The sequence below is a fragment of the Sarcophilus harrisii genome, chromosome 4 (assembly GCF_902635505.1).
Source record: "Sarcophilus harrisii chromosome 4, mSarHar1.11, whole genome shotgun sequence".
NCBI lineage: Eukaryota > Metazoa > Chordata > Mammalia > Dasyuromorphia > Dasyuridae > Sarcophilus > Sarcophilus harrisii.
Genome location: NC_045429.1, coordinates 197,620,095 through 197,643,218, shown reverse-complemented (window position 1 = coordinate 197,643,218; position 23,124 = coordinate 197,620,095). Strand labels below are relative to the sequence as shown.

Here is a 23,124-nt window from a genome sequence, read left to right as displayed (position 1 = left end):
TCTAAAAAGAATAATTTCTAATAGGATGATTCCAAATAGGATCTAAGATTCTGAGAATGAAGACAAAAAAGCAAGCAAGATGAAGCAATCTTATAATAGTGTTTTGGATTTAGACTTGAGATTTAGATGGTAACTGTACCTCTGCTATTCTACCTGGGGAACCCTAAACAAATAAGCTTACCTATCTAGGCCTCAAGAATCCTCAACTCATAAAGGAAAAGATGATGATCCCTAGACCTATTAGCAACATTACATCTGTAGATAGATTAAAGTACCTATTAATTAATAAGATTATTATGCAAGCTTAATATTATATGCTTGCTTATTAAGAGAATAAGCATTAATCTAAAAATTAAAAAAGAATTTTTTAAAAGGTGAGAGTCTGGAGAAAAACATACAAAGTATCGCATACTTGAAGAAACTAACTTAGATAACCACAAGTGAGACTCTTGAAAAAAGCCAATAATAATGGATCCAGTAAAATATTCTTGGGCTACCTCTTAATTTCAACTTATTTTTAGTCCAGTTCTATCATTTTACAACTCTTATAATTTGTCTGCACATTTAACTTACTCCAGTTTCCATACACTGCCCTTTCTCTTATCGAATAAAATATGAGGGTTGTTGAGAATGCCAGCACCTTATACACATCTAAAAGGATTGACAACAAATGAAATTGTTCCATTTCTATCTCCTTTTCATAATGATGACCTTATTCTTTAGGTATAATTCTAATCAGGTTTATTTCACAATCATTTCCCCAAAAGGTCTAAAGTTAATTGTGCTTAACTTAAAGGCAAGAATAAGAGCATAATAGGACAGCTAGAAGGCGCCAGAGTGTCTTGGCCCTGAAATCAGGAGGACCTGAGTTCAAATGTGACTTCAGACACTTAATATTTCCTAGCTGTGTGACCCTGGGCAAGTCACTTAACCCCAACTGCCTCAGCCAAAAAATAAAGAAACAAACAAACAAACAAACAAAGAATAAGAGCATAAGAAAGCAGTAAAAGATTTGATCATAATAACACTGATGTCAAAACAGGTCCTCAGAATATTGTCTAATGCCTGATATTACAGTATTTTATTTCTAAAGGGCAATAAAATACTATATATTTCCAAAAATCCAGTCCTTTTATAATTAGATCTGAGTTCAAAGAAACAAAGTATAAAATGATTTATAACTGTGGGCCAAGAATCAGAAATAAAATTCTTAAGTATATCAATTTCTAGAAAAAAGAGATGCCATTTTGGATTCTGACAAAACTAAGGCCAAGAAGACATACAATAAAGTTCTTAACTTTATGCCACTAGAAATTGATCCACTCTAATAACCAAAGTGACTTTATAGAATTAGATTACTACAAATTCTATGAAAAGAAAAGTGGGCCCCTCTCTTTTCACAGGCAGAAGAGAAAAAAAATAACACGAACAGAATCCTTCTAGAACTTGGGTATTCTGGTATTCCTAATGAGGATTAGTCTTTTTTTTTTTTTTTTTTGGTAAAGACAATAAATAACTTCCCTGAGATAGCTGAATAAAAGTTAGACCTCAGTTGGTCAAAGTTAGGCAACGATTTTAAGAGAGAGAGAGAGAGACTGCCTGTGATGGAAATGATATGTGAGAGTGATAATCTAAAAGGCAATGGAAAGATAAACAATGGGTATTAGCAAGCTATAGTGTATTATCAAAAACTTGTCTGTGAGACACTGATACATTGTTGGTGGAATTGTGAATACATCCAGCCATTCTGGGGAGCAATTTGGAATTATGCTCAAAAAGTTGTCAAACTGTGCATACCCTTTGATCCAGCAGTGTGACTACTGGGATTATATCCCAAAGAGATTTAAAGAAGGGAAAGGGACCTGTATGTGCACAAATGTTTGTGGCAGCCCTCTTTGTAGTGACCAGAAACTGGAAACTGAGTGGATGCCCATCAATTGGAGAATGGCTGAATAAGTTGTGGTATATGAATGTTATGGAATATTATTGTTCTGTAAAAAATGACCAACAGGATGATTTCAGAAAGGCTGGAGAGACTTAAATGAACTGATGATGAGTGAAATGAGCAGGACTAGGAGACCATTATATACTTCAACAACAGTACTATATGATGATCAATTCTGATGGACGTGGCCATCTTCAGCAATCAGATGAACCAAATAAGTTCCAATAGAGCAGTAATGAATTGAACCAGCTACACCCAGCTAAAGAACTCTGGGAGATAACCACTACATAGAATTTTCAATCCCTCTATTTTTGTCCGCCTGAATTTTTGATTTCCTTCACAGGCTAATTGTACACTATTTTAAATCCTATTCTTTTTGTACAGCAAAATAACGGTTTGGACATGTATACTTATATTGTATTTAATTTATACTTTAAAATATTTGACATGTATTAGTCAACCTGCCATCTGGGAGAGGGGGTGGGGGAAAGGAGGAGAAAAATTGGAACAAAAGGTTTGGCAATTGTCAATGCTGTAAAATTATCCATGCATATAACTTATAAAAATTAAGAATGTCTAGCATAGTAACAAAAAAAAAAAAAAAAAACTTGTCTGTAAAAAATGACATAAAAGATTTTATCAAGAAACATACACAGTCAAATAGTTAAATAAAAAAGGTATGTGGGTTAGATAGTGAAAGTAAGGAATAACAAATGAAACAGTGCACTAGTAACCACAAAATACTTAAAAAGACTCAGGACAGATCTCCAAGGCACCTTCCCAGAGAACTTGAGAAAAAAACAGACAAGAATCAGAGAGGATAGATGAAAAGGTGTTAAAAAAAATTTGTGCTATAACTAGTACAAAATACTCATGTCAATGAGAAGAGAGCCATTTGAATATGAATGAACAAAACACAAAGAGATAGCCAAAATAATTCTATCCAAAGACAGGAAAAGTATTAGGCAAGTGACACTCAAGCATACAATTCCTTCAACAGAATTACTTGATTGTTGTCTAGAGAGATACTGTGTTGCTTTTATCCATCATTTCTCACTATTGCACTATGTTTCTAACTTATATAAAACAAAAATACTGAGAACATCTGCTCCATCTCCCTTTCATTTTACAGAGATAATTGAGGAATGAAATTTAAAGAAACAGGCCAAGAAGCCAAATAACTTGTCCAAAGTCACATAAGCTAAATAAAAGCAAAGCCTGAACTACAACTCAAGTTTTCTGATTCCTAATTCATTGTTCTTTCCACTACATCAACATTTTTCATTTAAATATGTGCATGGAAAGAAGAAAACATTTTAAGTTTCCAAAAGGATAGAAGAAAAACTGGATTATAACTGCAACAATCACTAGCTAATTATAATAAAAATGTTGCCTACAGAAGCATCCTTTCAGAAAAATGTGTTTTCAGATTATTACAAATAATTATTTCATTTACCAAAGAATGCTAGGGGTAGAACAAAAAGGGGTAACTGTAAAAAGAAAGCTGATTTCCAGAAAATGCAGATGACTTAATTAAGGTATTTTGCAGAGATAAAAAAAGGCATTGTAATATTCTTTCAGCCAAGCATGCTAATCATATGTAGTCTCTGAAAAGGTATAAATTGCACAAAAATTACACAGTACTTAATATGAAACAAAAGTTATTTGACTTGAAATTTTAAAATCCAATGTCTTTTCTTACTGCTATATACTATTCTTGAAAACTATTTTAAAAAATAAAACACCATACCTGCAAGCAAAATATAGCGGAGTAGCTCCAGACACATTTGGCCTATTAATATCAGCACCACTGTCTAGCAAGCACTGAACTGTCTGAAGGGAAAAAAATGAAGAGAATCAAAATCATATGAGAAAAAAGAAGAAGTTATAATAGTTTCAATTTATAGCACCAACTGCAATTCATATAAGCAAGATCTCTTTCATATTCAAAAATTAATAAAATTTAAAGTTGTTTTATTTACATTTTTTTAAAAGCTATATTTAAAATTTTTCATATTCCAAAGTAATCTTCCAAAGCCTCCCAATAACATAATTCACTCTAGTGAAGAATACTATATTAGCTTAATTGATACATGATGACATTTTACTACAGGATGTATCAAAAGGCATGTATATAACATGATCCCAAAAGCATGAATTCCTATAGGAAATATAAGGATCACAGCACTGGAAGGGACCTCAGAAGCCATCTAGGTCAACTAATAGTTACATAAGAATCTTTACTACACTATCCCCAACAAGAAATCATCCAGTCTTTACTTGGAAGACTTCTAATGAGAGAGAGTGCATGAGCTCAAAGTATTTATTAAGCACCTACTATAACCCATTTCATTTTTGTATGGTTCTGATTATTAGGCAGTTTTTCCTTATGATTTCACTCATTTTCTTCAGAATGAACACTCCTCAATTGAGTTATCTTTAGTGTAATCTTGAGACCCTTCATTATTTTCCTCACTGTCTTCTGGATCCTCTCCAGTCTTATTAATGTCCTTCCTAAATGTGGTGTCCAGAACTGAATACTCCTGATGTAGATCTGATCAGGGCAAAGCAAAGTAGGACTCTCTTGGATTACATATGAGGTTTCTATAAAAGAAGCCTCATATTAGCTTTTCTAGTGGACATATTAGTATTGATCAAATAAAGTTTGTAAAATCCATTAAAACCCTCAGAAATTTTCCACATAAATTACTATATCTAATTGAAATATTGATTTACAGCTTATGACATAACTTTAAAAACATAACTTTATACTTATCATCTTTGTATTTTATCTTCGAATTGGCACAACGTTCTAGCTTGTCAAAGTCTTTTTGGATCCTGTCATACAACACTTTAGCTATAACAACAATAATGATAATAACGATAATAACAAAAACAGCTTGCATTTATATACCACTTTAAAGTTTTCAAAACATTTTACATGTTATATCTATTAGACTACTTTCTAATTTTCCGAGAAATTTTCATCAGATAGTGGGTTCTCAAAATGATGTTTTCCTATTTTTTCTCTCATCACCTTAACAGATATAGAACCATATGAAAGAATTCTTCAAATCAAGTGTAAGAGATATGTAAATCAAAATTCTGAGGTACCACTTAACATCCAATAAATTGGCAAAAAAAAAAAAAAAAAAAAGTGGGAATAATTAATGATGTCAAGGTTGCAGCAAAATGGATATACTGATACACTACTGATATAGCTATAAATTAGCATGTCCATTCTACAAAACAATCTGAAGTTATACTAAGAAAATGAGTAAAACATACATACATTCCCATTAACCAAGAGATTCTACATCTAGCCCTCTACAACACCAAAGAAGGCCAATGACCCCCCCCCCCAAAAAGTCCCCAAAATATTTAGCAAACAACTACAAACAAAGTAAATATTCAATGACAGGGGAACAGATAAACAAATTATGATGCATGAATATAAGAGAATATAAGAAATTATATCTTGTATGAACTATAAAGTGAAGTAAGCAAAAAACTCAGAAAAATAATAACTACTATGACTGTAACAATGTAAACAGAAAAAAAATCAAAACATTATAAGTGGGAGACTAAATGTAAAACAATAATAACATGAGACTTTTTTTAAATGGTAATTAATTTTGTTTTCCTTTTTCATACTTCTAAAGGATGACTTTAAGAAGATACAATGGAAAATTTGATATAAAAAATGACATTTTTAAGAAGATTACAAGAGTAAACCAGCTCTGACATGTGCTTTCTGATGGAAAAGTTCTGACTTCTGACCCAAAAAGGATCAATATATCAAAGGACAATTTGGTTAAGTTTGCTGAACATCATCACCAGAATACTGACCCCTAAGTGACTAATTTCCTTAGCAAAAACAACTCCTAAAGAAGGTCTACCTTAAGGTACAAAGAGATATAGTTCATATAATGGAAAGAATATCAACACCAATGAAATAATGGATCTCTGTTAAAAATCAGGTAAACTTTTTTTAATGACTTTCATCATGGGTAGAATAGCTAAACAAAGAGAGTTTCCCTGGATTTAATGGACTGTTACTGTACCATAAGAAAAAACAAAATGAGAAATATGTCAAGAGACATTAATTAACAAGGAAAATAATATACCAAAGTAGTGATGGTCTAAATATGCACAAAAAGACATATTTTTGTACACGACCAATTTATTTTGCTTGAAAATATTTTTGCATATTTTGTTACATATGTGCAACAAGTTATAGTTGATCTTTTTCCTGAGGGCAGAGATAAAAATAAGAGAAAAATGCTTGTTAATTGAAAAATAAGTTTAAAATAATTTTAAAATGAAAGGGAAGGGGGAAAGACATAACTCTTTATTAAGCACTAACTATATGCCAGGCATTGTGCTAATAAGCATTTTACAAGTTTTATTTCATTTGATTCTCACCAAACTTTGGGAGGTAGGTAGTATTATGAGTCCCATTCTACATTTAAGGAAGGTGAAGCAAACAGATTAAGTGACTTGTCCAACATCACACAGCTAGTAAGATATATTTCAGTCATTATAGGTCTGAGTATGTCAATTTCAAGCCCAGAATGAAACAGGATCAGTTATAATAAAACACAAAAGCAATACAACAACAAAACAATTCTAAGAAGTAACAAACTACTTATGAAAAAAACTAATTAATCCTCATACATCTTTTCCTTACTGTCCCTTTCCCCTTTATAAGCACTCACTCTTGCTTTGTGATTTCTTCAACTATTCTCAACTACTTCCATGCTGACAAATTAGAGTTTCCTCAGAAAGGGAGTGGCCACTACAACTTATAATCTCAGGATGCTAAAAGCAAACTTTATAAATGATTATTATTATTACTCCCTTTGTAGCTCATGAGCCTCCACTGGTGTTAATAGATCTCTTAGGAGGTTCTGCAATATTCTAGGCTTTGGTCTAACCCAGGGTTATCATCCACAAAAGAAAGTCTAGCTTGAAGAGCTAACCACCCAAAGAAAATTCTCTCTATAAATTGGTTCTCCTCGATAATAATTATGAACATCTTTGGCAATGTGATGCTTTTCCTAGTTTTATCACTCCTCTGGCATCATAAGGTTGTTTACTAAGTTTTCTCTGTTATATTTTTCCAAAATTAATGAATAATTCTGATATACATGAATGGAAAACACCATTAAGCATTTTGATCTGAATAAAAGAATTTTTTTCTTTTTTAAATCAACAATAAGCACAGGGTAATCTTTAATTGCATCTTTTAATCAGTTGTATCTAATAAAGATGTGGTCTCTGAGGAACACTACCTCGTAAAGTCTATAATTCCCTATTAACAATCAAAATAATTGCATAGATGATGTGCATTAAAATTTAATGTAGATGGTAAAACAGGCAAAATTTGTTATATATATATATATATATATATATATATATATATATATATATATATATATATAAATATATATATACGTGTATGTGTATAAAAACACACACACAAACACACACACAAATTGTCAATAATTTCTCAGTCACTTTTTAAGTAACGGTTTTTTTCCAAACCTCTAGTATCTTCCCCACCTTTTGTGAATAAATACCTCAAAAAACTCAAAACTGTGTCACCATCAAAGTGACCTCCTTTCTTTATACTTGGTCTTATCTTTTCCTATCTTTATTCTTTAATGCCATTTCTACTATCTGTAAAACCATATTTGAAATTGTGATGTTAGAACCCAATTGCGATAGTTCTGCTGTCCTCAATGGTAAAGTTTCTTACATTCTTTCTGCTGTTCTTCCATTTTTGCCCTTAAACATTCTCAAAATTACTTTGTTTATAACTGAGCCTAACTCTAGACTTTCTTGAAAGTTTTTAACCATCCATTACTTCTCCACTTTGTGAGGAAATTCTGCTTGTAATTTTCCATTTTCATTTTGTCAATTTATTAAATTTCTAAGAACCATAATGAAAATCTTTGCCCTCAAAAAGATTACATTGCATGAATTAAATATAAAGTCATTGTTGGAAGGGGAAGCACTAGAAAATAAGGAATGAGGAAAAAAATTCTAGCAGAATTAACATTTCAGAGGAACTTTTAAAGAAACTAGAGATTCTAAGAGTTAAAAATGAAAAATGACTATTTTCCAGACATGATAGACTACCTATGCAATGGGTCCATTTTATAAAGTATAGCATGACAAAAATAGTTTCATTCAATGAGGGTTTTGTATATTGCATCCTTTTTCTGAAAACAAACATTTTCTATGATCTCTTTAAGATAGTGATAAACAGATCCAAGCATTATATCTGTTTTCTTAGAAATACTTTTTTATTCTTTAAAAGCTTTTGCCAGCTTCTCAAATTAATAAAAAGATCAGAAGCTGGCAGATGCACTTATAACAAAATTTTTAAAAGATGAATAAAATAGTAATTAACACCTGAAAAAGCATACTTTTGAATTTAATAACCAAATGTTTTGTAGACTGATGTATGTGTGCATATAAATGCATATACATGTAAAACACATTTATATTAAAATATGGAAAAGATTAAATTGGTAAAGAGCAATAAAAACTTAAGTACTATATAATTTCTTATTTCCTTTATGTTTTAATTTAAAAAATTTTTTCCAGTTCCAAAATTATCAAAAAAAAATTTGTTTCATGGTCCTCCAAATAGCAGGTAGGGCTCTATCTCATTGACAAATTCTTTCCTATAACCTTAAAAAGTAGATGACTGATAAAAAGAAATCTGGACAGGAAAATGATAGAAGACAGCCCATGTAGATTCCAGAATTTGCCTTGGAAGACACAACTACCTGCATGCTTCAATAAGGTTTCATGTCTTTCCAGCATGCTTTTGTAAAATAGCATTGTAAGAAAAATTTATAAAATTATATGTTCTTGCATCTATTTCCAAAGCTATTTAACTTAAGTCAGTGGCTAGCCAAGAAACAAAATACAAATGACAAGTTTTCACACATACATCCAAATCCAAAGTAATAAAACTGAAAAAAGTTAATGGTTCACGTTAAAAAACAATAAAGAAGTAAATGTAAACTCCTTTTAACAAATTATTACAATCCAAAAGGAAAAATTCATCATTTCAACTTAACCAAGTTTTTATTGTATAATACAACATATAAGGTACTATTTTATACATTGAAGGATACACAAAGTTAAATATAATGACCCCAGAACTTAGTCTAATAATTTAAGAAAAATAATGCATGACATAATGATGCAGAGCTTCTGACAGTATGCTTGTATATTCTCTAAAACCAATCTACTACATAAAAAAGTTCAATTGGCTAGAAGACCAACTACCTAAAACTAATGTATATTTCTTTAATTATCCAGCAACTGACAGCAGTATTCACTTATCCTGATAAATAACAGTAACTGGAAAAACTGCCATCACTGCAGATCAGCCAACACAGAAGTCTAAAATCAGAAATACTGAACTTTCTCTAAACCTAAAATTAAATTCTGAAATATATTAATCAAACCTACCTTTATGCCTCAAAGCTGAATCGAAGCAATGCTTTGGAAAAAGCATTCAAATAAGTGTACATGACTGCCCTGTAAGTCTCTGGATGAAAAGTTTGGAGGATGGTTATGGATACCAATATAGCTGACTGAATGTAGTGGAATAACCTTATTGCTCCTTAACAAGCCTGCAATTTCAATGAGAAACGCAGTCAGTAATAATTCTCTTGAAAATAACAATCTATAATGCCATTTGTCAAATTAACAACTGTTTTTAAGTTTTATAGCTTACATCTACACTAACAAGATTCCAATTGCTTTTTCATATTAAATTTGTGAAGCTTCAAACTAAGATACATAAATTTAAGATATCAAATTACTTAAGTATAAGATATTTTCTTTAAATTTAATTCTGAATTAATTTCTAGCTAAATGTACTCACAGTATTTAAGTTTAGGTTAAATCATTTAACAATATGTTGCTCTAAGTTTATGGTTCCAAATTGTCCCAGAAAGCTAAGAAAGTATTCATATGCACCAAGAGTTCACCTCATTTAAGTCTTTTAAACAACTGATGACAACAGGAATAAAAACTATAAAAGGTTAATTTCAAATTTGGCATTTTAGATAGCTAAGTAAAATCCAATTTGCTGACTAAATTGCTACAATGTTTTAAAATCCAATCATCATAGATAGGGTCTGCAAATTGCTCTTTATCTTTCTGTTGTTGGAAAAGTAAAGTTCCATAGCAACAAGAACTATATTCTCAGATACATGTATTTTTTTTTTTCAAAACCTTCAGAGTTCAGAGCATTTTCACCCACTAAATCACTAATATTCTGCATATATCACAAAGGAAAGTTTGAGATAAAAAAATACATATTATCCCAAGGATAAATATTTACCCAATGAATGAGTCAAGCCTGATCTCTATGGTACCTTACAGGTCAAGAGGAACCAAGATTTCAAAGATCCCAGCTTCTTAAACAGTGATTCATGATCCCATATGGAATCTCATAACTGAATGTGGGGGTCATGAAATTAAGATTTATCACTCAGTAAATAGCTGATTTGTATATCTATTTTATATATGTCTGGGATCACATAACAATTTGTCAGGCAAAAAGGGGGTGTGAGTAAAAAAAAAAAGTTTAAGAAGACCTTCTCTACACTATAATGTGCCCTTGATAATATATCCTAAAACTATACTATGATTCTGGTGACACAAAACAAAAGGTATAGCTCAAATAAAAGCTGCTAGTAATATTACTAATGAAGACAGAAGATTTAGAAGTTATATTCACATTTTTCAATCTATTATTAGTATTACTTTTTTTTTGCCCAGGCCTATGTAACGTTGGTAAAGGAAATTCCTTCAACCTAGCAGAATACTAAGTCTTATACAATCTTTCATCTTTAAAAGTTGTTGTAGTTCCTAGAAGTAGTCTTTAACCTAAACTCAAATAACCAGTATATGTCAGAGAGGCAAGACTTGAGCCCAGTTCTTGAGACTGTTCTCTCTCCACTGTGTCACATTCTCTCTCAAGAAGAAAAAGGCAACTTTCAAAATCCTAATATATTAAGACAACATTATAGAATCAGCAAACAAAATTTGATTGTCCATGTTGCATAGCTTGCAACGAACAACAAAGAAGTAACAGGATTTTTTTCATCTTTATTATCTTTGATAGAATAGATGTATGATCTGCAAAGTGAATTTAAATTTAATCTTCTATGTAAATTCAAAATAAATTATTAATTAAATAAGCATCCTCATAATCTTTAAAGCATTTCTCATCATCAAACAACAATGTGGCAGCAAAAAGGAATGTTATAGAGCTGCCCAATACTTGGAAATGATATTGCCTCTCTCTCATTTCCATTTATTCAAACTTTTTTTTCATGTCTTCCTGAAATTTAATCTACACTGAGATTAAAAATAAAACTTCACAGACTTTTGCCTCTTATGTCTCTACATTAATTTTTTTAGAGCTTGAAGGTTCATTTTCCTCTGAAGATTTTTACATTTGATTTTTATAAAAGGAATAAAATTCCAAGCTTTTTTAAAATTTTAATAAAAAATTTTAATGTACAAATAACACTGAACATGTCCTCATATACATAAGCTCTTTAAGTTGTTTTTCAGTCATATCTCATTCTTCATGACCCAATTTGGGATTTTCTTGGCAAATACAATAGAGTAGTTTGCCATTTCCTTCCTCAGTTCATTTTACAGATGAGGAATCTGAGGCATATAGGATCACACAGCTAGCAAGTATCTGAGACCAGATTAGGGCTCAGGAAGATGAGTCTTCCTAACTCCAGGCCTAGTACTCTATACAATGTACCACCTAGTTGCCCTACCATTTCCTTAATGAATATAATTAAACTATCTTGACTAAAAGGAACATCCAATTCTAGTAAAATGATATGACAGCCTCCTAATTCCATATCCAACTAAATCACTAACACACGATAAAGCCTTTTAGACCATCTCATTAGTAAATTAAGAGATGATTGGAAATTAGTAAAAACTAATAATAATAATAATTGATAATCCCTACTCTTGAAAAATTTATCTCCAGTAGATAATTCAGGCCAGTTAAATGCAGACTCCTGCCTAATAAGATTCAAATACATCATAGAAAATGATCAATTCTAATACATATTAGAATAAGTACAACTCTACTAAAAAATTTCTATCAATATAATTCTACCTAAAGACAAGGGTCTTTAGACTAAATGACTTTTCAAAGTCCCTTCGGACATTCTGATCCTATAATTAATGGCAAATACCAATGCTTCAATAAACTCTTGTCACTATAGAGTTCTTTCTTCTGTACAATGCTCAAAAATCCCTGTGGCATTTCAGTGACCAGGATGGAAATTTAGTAGCAGTCTTACTTCCCTATGCAAACCACCATAGGAACACAGAGTTGTAATGCTGTTTGGAAAGTCACTATTTTTTCCCTTCCAGCTCTACTATCTCTGCAAAATCTGAGACAGAAAACATCATCGAAGTAAAGTCAGAGTATCAGTTTTCTTAGAAGACAATTCTTCAGAGACAGAATTTCTCAACTGTGAAGCCTATTTCATTGCTTCACCACACCTGCTTTAAGTTGTATACCATATGGAATACATTATACTCGTGCAATGTGACTTCAGAGTATAATGTATTTTATAATAATATTACATATTAATAATAATAATATATACATATAGGTAAATAACAGTGCATTCTTTATAAAGCACATGTGGTTTGGGCCAAGGCTTTCTTAATGATCTACTATCTTATATTCTAACTGAAAGCAATTGATATTAACTATTGTAATACACTTCCTAGCTAAACTTCATAAAAGCAGAGAGAGGATACAGTTGTTGAACAACTGTTATGTTTTTTTCATTATGGTTTAAAATCTTACATGTTATAGATACAGCTAGAAGTCTTTCAGTTTGAAAATCAAACAACTTTTTTCCTTGGAATACTATCAATAGGATTCACATGAAAAACAAATAATTTTACAAAAGAATTCCGAAAAGTCATCCATAATTATGCTCTTCAAAAATACTGAAGAATGGGCCCAGTTATGTCAAAATATTTCTCGTGTAAGCTTTAAAACAAAAAGCACTTTCACAACCTTAAAGATGGTAATCTTTGAAGAAACAATAGCTATTTTGACTATTCCTTAAAGACACTGAACTAATGTAATTTCTAGACTTTAAAAGGAATAAAATCTAAGCAGATATTATGATCCAAAGAAATCTTTTTTCCCCATTTAATGAACACATAAGGATATCAGAAAAGCAACTTTCAAGTCCCAAACTCAAAAAGTCCTGATATTGCAATTCCTACACTGTATTCTAAATTTCTTGGAATGCCTCATCAGAGACAGTCTTGGGACTCTTAAGGCTAGGCCATCAAAGCACAAAAGTTTCAAGTATGTACCTGTATATCTATTTTTCCAAGTACTAGTTTACCTAAGCTAATCACCAGAATGTTGACTAACAAAACAATACTTTTTTTTCAATCATAGATGACTCATGGACAATGTCTAAATCAATTATAATCTAAATGAAGCTACTTACATGAAATACTTTAGTAGTAAAAAGTACTTATTTCTTTTCCTTCCACCAACACAAATCAGCAATCTAGTCATTAGTAGAAAATACTTTAAAAGTAAGACCTTTCAAGATAAAGTTCACAAATATTCCTACTGAAAACCTTTTTTTATAAATTCTAAGTTTACAAAAATTTACAAAATACATGAAATTTCAACTAAATTTAACCTACTGTCTTATGACCATTCTGGCATGCAACATGCAATGCTGTCTGTCCCATTGCATCTTCAACATCCACGTTACTGACATGCTGCACAAGATCATGAAGTAGTTCTGTTCTTCCATTGACAGCCAACCAGTGAATCTGTAGAGTAATTTGGGCAAATTAAGTTTTACAAAAAAAATTTTCATTAGAACATTATAATAAAGTAATTTTTCAATTGTAAATCTAATATACTACTAGTAACACTTTAAGCCTATGTGTTTTATTTAGTTTTTTAATGATTAACTATTTCTAATAAAATTTGAATAACCCCAAAGTTATGTTTCAAAATTAATCTTTTCTTTTCCTAACATAAAATAAAAGTACAAGTACAAGATTATCTTCCTTTATACATGCCCTGGGGCTTTCAAAGTATGCAATTATATTTCCCAAAAGGTAATTCTGACTGAGAAAAGAAAGGGACTAATTTTTTCCCCAACTCCAAACCTTGGTACTAGATATTCTCAGCATAGTACATTCATACTCCCCTCACTGCCATTCATTACCCAACCTTTCCCTCTGCTAGCAAAATTAAATTAAATTAAATTTAAAAATCAAGTAATATTAACAGGAAAATAACAGAAAGAATGTCAGGAAATAAGTATAACAATAATTTTTGTTAGAAAAAGTGTGTTTCACAGCAGAAGCTGCTATCCCCAGCAGATATAAACAAAATCAGGAAGAAAAAACAGCAGAAGCTAATAAAAATGTTTCTAAAATAAGTTTTCTTATATCCTTTCAAAGTTTGTCAAAATTAATTAATGGGAGAAATCATTAAATATTATATTTATCTATCTGCCTACACTGGATAAGCAGTACCATGAAGATGAACCTATATCTATACTGATTACATTATCAGATATTCTATGGATATTCAAATATTAAAGTATATCACATTTACTCATATTTCCTACTGTCTACTGAATATATCCAGTTGGATATCCCACAGGCACCTCAAGCTGAACATAAAACTAGACATCAGTTTTACTCTAAATACATCTATTCCCAACTTCTCTAGCTCTCTTAATGGCACCACTATTCTCCAATCACTTATGACCAAAGCTTCAAAATGATCTTTGATTCTTCCTCCTTCTATCCTACATCATCAACTGCCAAACTTATTGGCTCAATCTCATTATTGTTCAAATTTATCCCTTATCATTCTTCCAATCATCAACAGAGTATTTACATCCTTATTAAAGAAGAACATCATTAATTTAGAGTTGAAAGGATTTTCCAGACCATTCAATCTAAAGCTCTCATTTTACAGGTTGAGGCCCAGAAAGGTTCAATGTCCCCAAAGTCACAGAATTACTAAGTATCATATCAAATCAAATCAAAAGGATTAACTCAAGAGTCAAGTGCTCCTTCATGTTACCATGCTGCCCTCTAAAAGTGTTGCCACAAATATTAAGGAAACCTCCTAACGGGGAGCCCCGATTCATTTTTTTTCCTTAGTCTTTTCCAGAGCACCTAAAAGAATGACATTATTCTTCAGATCAAAAACTTTCTATGGCTCAGTAGCTACCACATAAAGGCCTTTTTTAGCCTTGCTTTAAGATTCTTAACAATTTAGGTCCAACCTATCTTTCTTTATTTCACACTTTATTTCAACTCAGCTTATGTTCTTTATTTCTAGTCAATGAAGTTAAATTGTGGTCCATGTTTCAACATGTTTTTGGTCTAACTAGTTATGTTTGTGTTATTCCCTCCCTACTACTTCTACGTTTACTTGTAGACACTCTGTCCAACCTACATAAAAGAGAGTAAATGTTATTTCCTCCAAAGTCTTTCTTGTCCTAACCAGAACTGACACTTCCAATATTCATCTCAGAGACCTTTATTTATAAGTAGGTATACAACAGATAATATTCAAAATTATTTTCCATATTTAAAGAAGAGCTACACAGGGACAGTTTGCTTGCCAAATCTCTAAAGGGGAGAATTTATGACCAAACAAAAAATAGAGAGCATTATGAAATGAAAAATTGCTAATTTTGATTACATTAAATCAAAAAGATCTTGCACAAACAAAAACAATACAACCAAGATTAGAAGAGAAGCAGAAATCTGGGAAACAGTTTTTACAGCTAGTGTTTCTGTCAAAGGCCTCATTTCTAAAATATATAGAGAACTGAACCAAATTTCCCAATTGATAAATGGTCAAAGGATATGAACAGACAATTTCAGATGAAGAAATTAAAGCCATCCATAATCATATGAAGAAAAAAAGTTCTAAATAATTATTGTTTAGAAAAATGCAAATTAAGTCAACTCTGAGGTACCACATCACACTTATCAGACTGGCTAAGATGATAGGAAAAGTCAATGATAAATGTTGAAGGGGCTGTGGGAAAACTAAGTCACTAATACATTGTTGGCGAAATTGTGAACTGATCCCAACATTCTGGAAAGTAATTTTCTTTCACACCATGACTAACTTGAAAATATGTTTATAATTATTCTACATGTATAACCTATATCATACTGCCAGCTGTCTTAAGGAGGAAGAAGGTAAGGGAAGAAGAGACAAATAATTTGCAACTCAAAACCTTACAAAAATGAATGTTCAAAATTATCTTTACATGTAATTGGAAAAATAAAATACTCTTTAGAAGCAGGAGAAAAAATTTTAAAAGCTAAACAACAAAAGTAGATGAAATTTCATGTCTTAGTTATTTCATTTAAACTACTTCAAGAGCCTGTTTCTCTTTTTCAGAATCTCTTTCAAGAGATACAAGTTCCTCTACTTCTAGGAAAAAATATTTCAAAACTGTGACTACTTTAGAGTGAGATTCCTATAATCTATTCCATTCAGTTTATATACTTATTTCAGGGATCTATAATTTCGCCAGTACTGAAACTCACTATACTGAAACAGATTGCGAGCCATTCAAACTTAGAAAATGGTTTTTGTGAATAGGTGCCCATCAACTGGAAAATGACTAAGTAAATTGTGGTATATGAATGTTATGGAATATTATTGTTCTGTAAGAAATGACCAGCAGGATGAATATAGAGAGGCTTGGAGAGACTTACATGAACTGATGCTAAGTGAAATAAGCAGAACCAGGAGATCATTATACACTTCAAAAATAATACTATATGAGGATCAATTCTGATGGAAGTGGTTCTCTTCAACAATGAGAGGATCCAAATCAGTTGTAATTGATCAGTTATGAACAGAACCAGCTACACTCAGCAAAAGAATACTGGGAAATGAGTATGGACCACAACATAGCATTTAAACTCTTTCTGTTATTATTTGCTTACATTTTTGTTTTTCTTCCCAGATTATTTTTATCTTCATTCTAAATCCAATTTTTCTTGTGTAGCAAGACAATTGTATAAATATGAATACATATATTGTATGTAAAACATATACTTTAACATTTAACATGTATGGGACTTCTTGCCATCTAAGGAGGGGGTGGGAGGAAGGAAAAGTTGGAACAGAAGTTTTTGCAAGGGTCAATGTTGAAAAATTATTCATGCATATGCTTTGTCAATAAAAAAGCTACAATTAAAAAAAGAAAGAAGGAAAAAAAAGAAAAGAAAATGGTTTTTGAATGTTATTGCGGACAAACTCCTAATAACATATCTAGAAAATGCACCAGAACAAATCCCAATAAAGAAATCCAAGAAAGGTCAGAGCGAGGCCTTTGTCCAGCCCAGCTTGGCATAAGTAAGCAGACAAGGAGACGAGAAGTTCTGTAGACTGAAGAGTTAGCCAGAAGTACACTAGACAGAGAACACTCCAGCACCCAGGGAAAAATTGTTCACCAGAGCAAAAGGAGGTCTCACACCCACACCAGCCATTGCCAAATACTGTGACAAGGGCAGGTACCAACTGGCATTCACTTTGTCATCTATTACCCAGTCCTACTTAAGAGATCCAGGGTAGTATAAGAAGGAGACCCAATAGAATACCTGGGCACTGTTACAAAAAAAGGAGGAAGTCCAGAAGCCAGCAGCAGTAATGTGGCTTAAACTCTGTCCTGGATCAAACCAATTTGGGAGTACTGAAATCTTGCTGGCGCCCAGCCTGTTTCTGAGATCCTGGAATAATATAACATTCAATGCCCCAAGAAAGAAACAACAGGACCAGTCTAGACCTCAAATTTGAAGTCAAGAAACAGGCTAAAAAAAATGGGAAAATAACAACAAAAAGAGAACCCAATCACAAATCCATCATGGGGGCAGGGAGATTAAAGATACAAATACAGAACAGAATGACTCAAATATCTATAAGAGACTGTTACTGAAACAGACATGTAAATTTACAGTCATGCAGCCACAATAATTGTAAACTTTTCTAAACTTAAGTTTCTATAGGATGCCAGATCAATATTCAAAGCCTTTCTAGTTTGGCAATATCTGCTAAAGCTGACATAATTTTCGAGACCCCAGCATCACTTCGATAGCACAAGTTATCAAAGTAAGACTTCAATGAAGAAAAGCACTCACACAAAGAATATATGTTCTCTGACTTAATTTTGCAAAAGCAAGGAGAAGCAGTAAAGAAAACATTCTACTCCTGAGCAAACTGAGAAACAACCATAATCTAACCTCTCTCAGAGTGCCTATGAAGAATGTATTTGAAAGCCTTGAAACATCCTTGAAAGCCAGTAAACAGAAGCTAAAGAAAGAAACTAGAAAATGACAGAATCAAAAAGAAATAAGCTAGCAAACAAAATAAAAATGTGATAGGTTCATAGTTTCTCTGGGATAAATTAATCAAAATATCTAAAAGAAAAATGTTTCCAAATATTTATGGTCCATTTAGTTATTGCAAAGATATTATTAAACATTTAAAAAAAAAACAAAAAATAACTATTTTAAAACTCATGTGCCATGTTAAATTTTACCTTTTTAAAGTAATTCAAGTCACTTCAACAAAATTTAAAACACTTACTGCAGTCAGTCCTTCATTATTACAAATGTTGACATCTGCACTGTATTCTAATAATTTACTCATGCATTTCTACTGACTGAAAAGAAGAAAAGAAACATTAACAAATGTCATAAGCAATAGCATTAAAATACACTAATAAGAATAGAATAAGAGAGATATTTTAGAAAGAAATCAATTCAGGTCCAATATCTGATAATAGTATATACCCTACTTGATAAAGTAAACTCAGGTAACATCATTTAAAATGAAATGTAAAATGTTTCTAAGATTTGGGCATTATCAAACATTAGGTCTGATTTCAGATAACTGAAGGGGAAATGTGTAATCAGGTTTTTTTGTTTGTTAATGTTGTTTTAGGAGTTTTTTTGGTTTGTTTAGAATTGCTTTGAGATGGGGCAGTTAGGTGGCGCAGTAGATAGGGCACCAGTCCTTTAGTCAGGAGAACCTGAGTTCAAATCTGATTTCAGACACTTAACACTGCCTTGCTATGTGACCCTGGGCAAGTCACTTAACCTCAATTGCCTCAACAAAAATACAACAAAAAATTGCTTTGAGATTGGATGTCTATCTACTGATTGCCACACTAGATTGTAGGCTAGAAGTGACCACTTATGGATCCTAATTTATTACTAAATGGCACAGGTGGTTTTCTTTAAACACGCTCCATTTTTCAAAGCTGGCTAGGTGTTCACCTCTTCAGAGGCAGTTTGGTCATCCTTTACACCAGGGTCTAAATTTAGTGTGATACTCAATTTGCTTTAGAAACTCTACAAATTCCCAAATTCAAGCGACCTGCCAGGCTCAATCTCCCCAAAACCAGGATGTATGTGCTACATGTACATACTTGGTAAAAATCAAGTTTTCACTTGATTCAGGAAAGGGCAGTCAAATCTTCCTTGAAATAATACAGTCAAATTTCAATTCTTTGAAAGATTACAATAATGCATCAAGTGTTATGTTCTTAATTACAAAATATTTAAAAGACAGGACTAGGATGAAACAAAAAGCATTACCACAAAACATATATGAAAAACCAGAGATTTCCTACATTTCCTACATCTAATATATAAATACAATTCAAATATATTTAAGTGTCTAGTTCTACAAACAAAGTATTATGACAGGTATTTAAGAATAAGGCCATTCCCTTTTATTCAAGGATACAACAAATACAGGCATCTATATAGTGATTAAAAATCTGCAAAGTACATCCTACACAGGATCTCTGTTCAGTCTCACATAACAATTCCAGACAAGAAATAATCGAAATACTATGCTCCCCATTTTACAAATCAGTGAAATGAAGCCCTGAGAAGTAAAAAGATGTCACTAGGATCAAGCCATCAGAGATGGAAGACAGGTCATCCTGAATCAAAGTCCAGTATTCTATGACTATCTCAAAACATGCAAGTACTCCTTGAATTTACAAGGTACTCTAAAGAGGGAGAAAATACTAATAATTTGGAGGGAGAAGAGCAAAAGAAAAGACAAAGATGAGCTACAATGAAAAACTGAAGGTGATTAATAGTAAATAGTTTGGAAATGTAGTCAAAGGACAAATTATGGAGGATTTTAAAAGCCAAACTAAGTTGTTTTACCTCAAAGGTATAGGACCACATGATCCCAAAGCCTTAGCAAGATTATTTTGGCAACCATATGAAAGTAGGTCTTAAGGAAAGGAAACTGAGAAATCAATTAGGAGACTATTATAGTGGCACAGGAAGAGTGATAAGAACTTGAACTAGAGTTATAACCATAAAAATTGAGAGAAAAAAATTTAAAGAGGACATAAAATCATAGATTTAGAGCAGAGATCTAGTACAAAACTCATACAAATAAAAGAAGTGGGCCTCAAAGAGGTTAGGTGGCTTACCACAGGTCATACAACTCAGCTATCAGGCATCACAGTAATAATCTAGACCTTGGTCAACTGGCTAAATTCAGCATGTTTCCAATACATCATGCTATTTCATGGTAGTGGTACGAAACACTGTCCTCAAGCAAAATTTGGAAGGCCTACAATAGGCTGCTGGTTGGTCTTCCTGCCACAAGTCTACTATCTCCAGTCTATTCTCTACTCAGCTAACATATGGTTCGCCCCAGACTGAAAATCTAACTGTATCATGGCCCCTACTCAATAAACTCTAGAGATTCCCTATCGTTACCCAGATCAAATAAGAAGGATAAAAGCCTGTTTGGCCTTTGAAACCATTCATAACCTGTTCTCCTCTCCCATTTCCACCTTTCTGGACTTATAATTTATACTCCCCACCCAGACAACATTCTAGGCAATCAAACAACAATTTAACATTAGCTCCCTTTCTATTCCTTTAATAAGACACTCACATCTCTTGGCTTCAAGTTATTTTCACTGGCTGTTCTCTATGACTTGAAATGTTTTCTTTTCTTATATTAGTTTTCTGGCTTCCCTCAAGTCCAAACTAAAATACCACCTTTCCTTGGGTATTTTAATTCTAGTGACTTCCCTCAATTGATTACCTCCAGTTTCACTTATATATACCTTATTTGTACAAAGTTATCTGTATACTGTCTCCCCTCATTAGACTGTGGGTTTTTTTGGAGTAGGAAATTTTTTTTTTTTTTGGCCTTTCTTTGTGCTTAGCACAGTGCCTGGTATACAACAGGTACTTAATGTTTACTGAATACCTGGCTATCAACCTAGACTCTGACAAAGAGATAGCTAGCTGGTTACCTGTTTACAAAACTAAGTGGGTCCAGGAAAATGTAAGTATGAAAACAAAGAAAGGAAGAGGAGAAAAAGCAGCAAGATAGTACCACCTTCAAAAATACATTAAAAATAGGACAAAGGATAGGAGCTAAAAAATGCTGAACTTCCCTTTGTGCTTCACTTTATCAATGTCACCATTTGTTATTATTTAGTCATATCCAACTCTTTTTAAGCATATAGACCACAGCAAGTCAGGTCCTTCTGTCTTCCACTGTCTCAAGTTTATACAAGGTCATGTTCATTGAATTCATGACAATATCTATCCATCTCAAACTCTGCCATCCTCTTCTCTTTTTGCCTTCAATCTTTCCCAACGGGGTATCTTCCAATTAATCTGGTATCCTCAATACCCAGACCAAGTATTTAAGCTTTAGTATTTGTCCTTCCAATGAGTAGTCTGAATTAATTTAAGTATGAACAATATTATTATACCCATTCTTCAAACTGTCTGCTAGCGTTAGGGGCCTGAACATTCAGGATACTGTCCACAACCTAAACTATAAATAATTTTCTCAAAATCTCTAAATCCTAAATTTTATCTACTGATTTTTAAGTCTAATTAAATATTAAGAGACTTATAACAACACTAGGTGTCATAAACCAATTTTAATTCATTTTCTTCCACTGACTAGCTGGTAAATCATTTAAGCTCTCTACTATATTTCTTTACCTTCCAAATTAATACAATGAAGATCTTCTCCAACAGAGACGGTCTACTATTGAGAGACCTAGTGATCAAAATTATTTATTTTTATGTGCTTTTTGTTTCTAAAGAATAATTTATAAAGATTCTTTCTGGCAGACAATTTCAGAAAATATCTAGCTTTTCAATACTGGGATCATGTTCATATTTTTCACAGAGAGTCACCTGGCTGAATCTCCTGTTATAGTGACAAAAGGATTGAATTTGTTTTTATCCATATTGTGATGCAATCTGTTCTTTATCTTCTAATTACACTATGAAAAGTTAAATGAAATAATTGTTCATATCTAGATATTTTCCTAAAACATCTATCTATCTGCTATATTATTAACCATATGCTCTAAGTTGAAGAGAAAGGTTCTTCACCTGTCCTCAATGAACTTGTACACTTATCAATTTAGTCAATTTCCTTTGTAATCCTATGCATTTAAAAAACATAATTTTGTTAAGGGATCCATAGATTTCACTAGATGCTGAAGAAGTAAATGATTTCTTTTAAAAAATCAAGAACTCCAATATTAGGAGAGTTGCCTAGAACACTGAGAGATTAAACAACTGGCTCAGTCATTTAGCTAATATGTGCACAAGGCAAGATTTGAACCTAGATTTTCCTGATTTCAAGGCCATTTTTCTCTCCATTGCAACACACTGTCTCTCATAAAAAGGAAAACAACAGAAAAAGATCAACAAATATAACATTTAACCATAACTACAACTAAAAAATCTAAATAACTATATGAATTAGTGCTATTCATTCCAAGGCTAGAGTGAGGAATACCTGAGTTTAAGTCTAGCCTGCCTCAGAATTTGTAGGGAGCAAATGAAATAATATTTGTAAAGCCCTTAACACAGTACCTGATTCACAATAAGCAATTAACAATTTTTTTCTTCCTTCCCTGATATGAAAAATTCTACCTTACATCTTTAAGAAAACTTCTACATAAAAACTGATCATACTTACATGTTTATGTGACTTCCACAAGCTAAATATCAAAAATCACTATATAAAAGATAAATGAAAA

General features: G+C 32.0%; 1 protein-coding gene across 3 annotated transcripts in view; it reads right to left on the bottom strand.

Annotated features, from left to right (window-relative positions):
• HACE1 (HECT domain and ankyrin repeat containing E3 ubiquitin protein ligase 1) overlaps window positions 1–23,124 on the bottom strand; it is a 94,735-nt gene that overhangs the window by 54,687 nt on the left and 16,924 nt on the right. For 2 of the 3 annotated variants that reach the window (XM_031964478.1, XM_031964479.1), the window contains exons 3-5: window positions 18,651–18,726; window positions 13,706–13,837; window positions 3,696–3,778 (exon numbers count right to left, since the gene is read on the bottom strand). In XM_031964478.1, the coding sequence (XP_031820338.1) occupies window positions 3,696–3,778; window positions 13,706–13,837; window positions 18,651–18,713 (278 nt within the window). In that variant the 5' untranslated portion in view covers window positions 18,714–18,726. The remainder of the gene's footprint in view (window positions 1–3,695; window positions 3,779–13,705; window positions 13,838–18,650; window positions 18,727–23,124) is intronic. The other variant, XM_031964480.1, reaches the window with a different exon arrangement.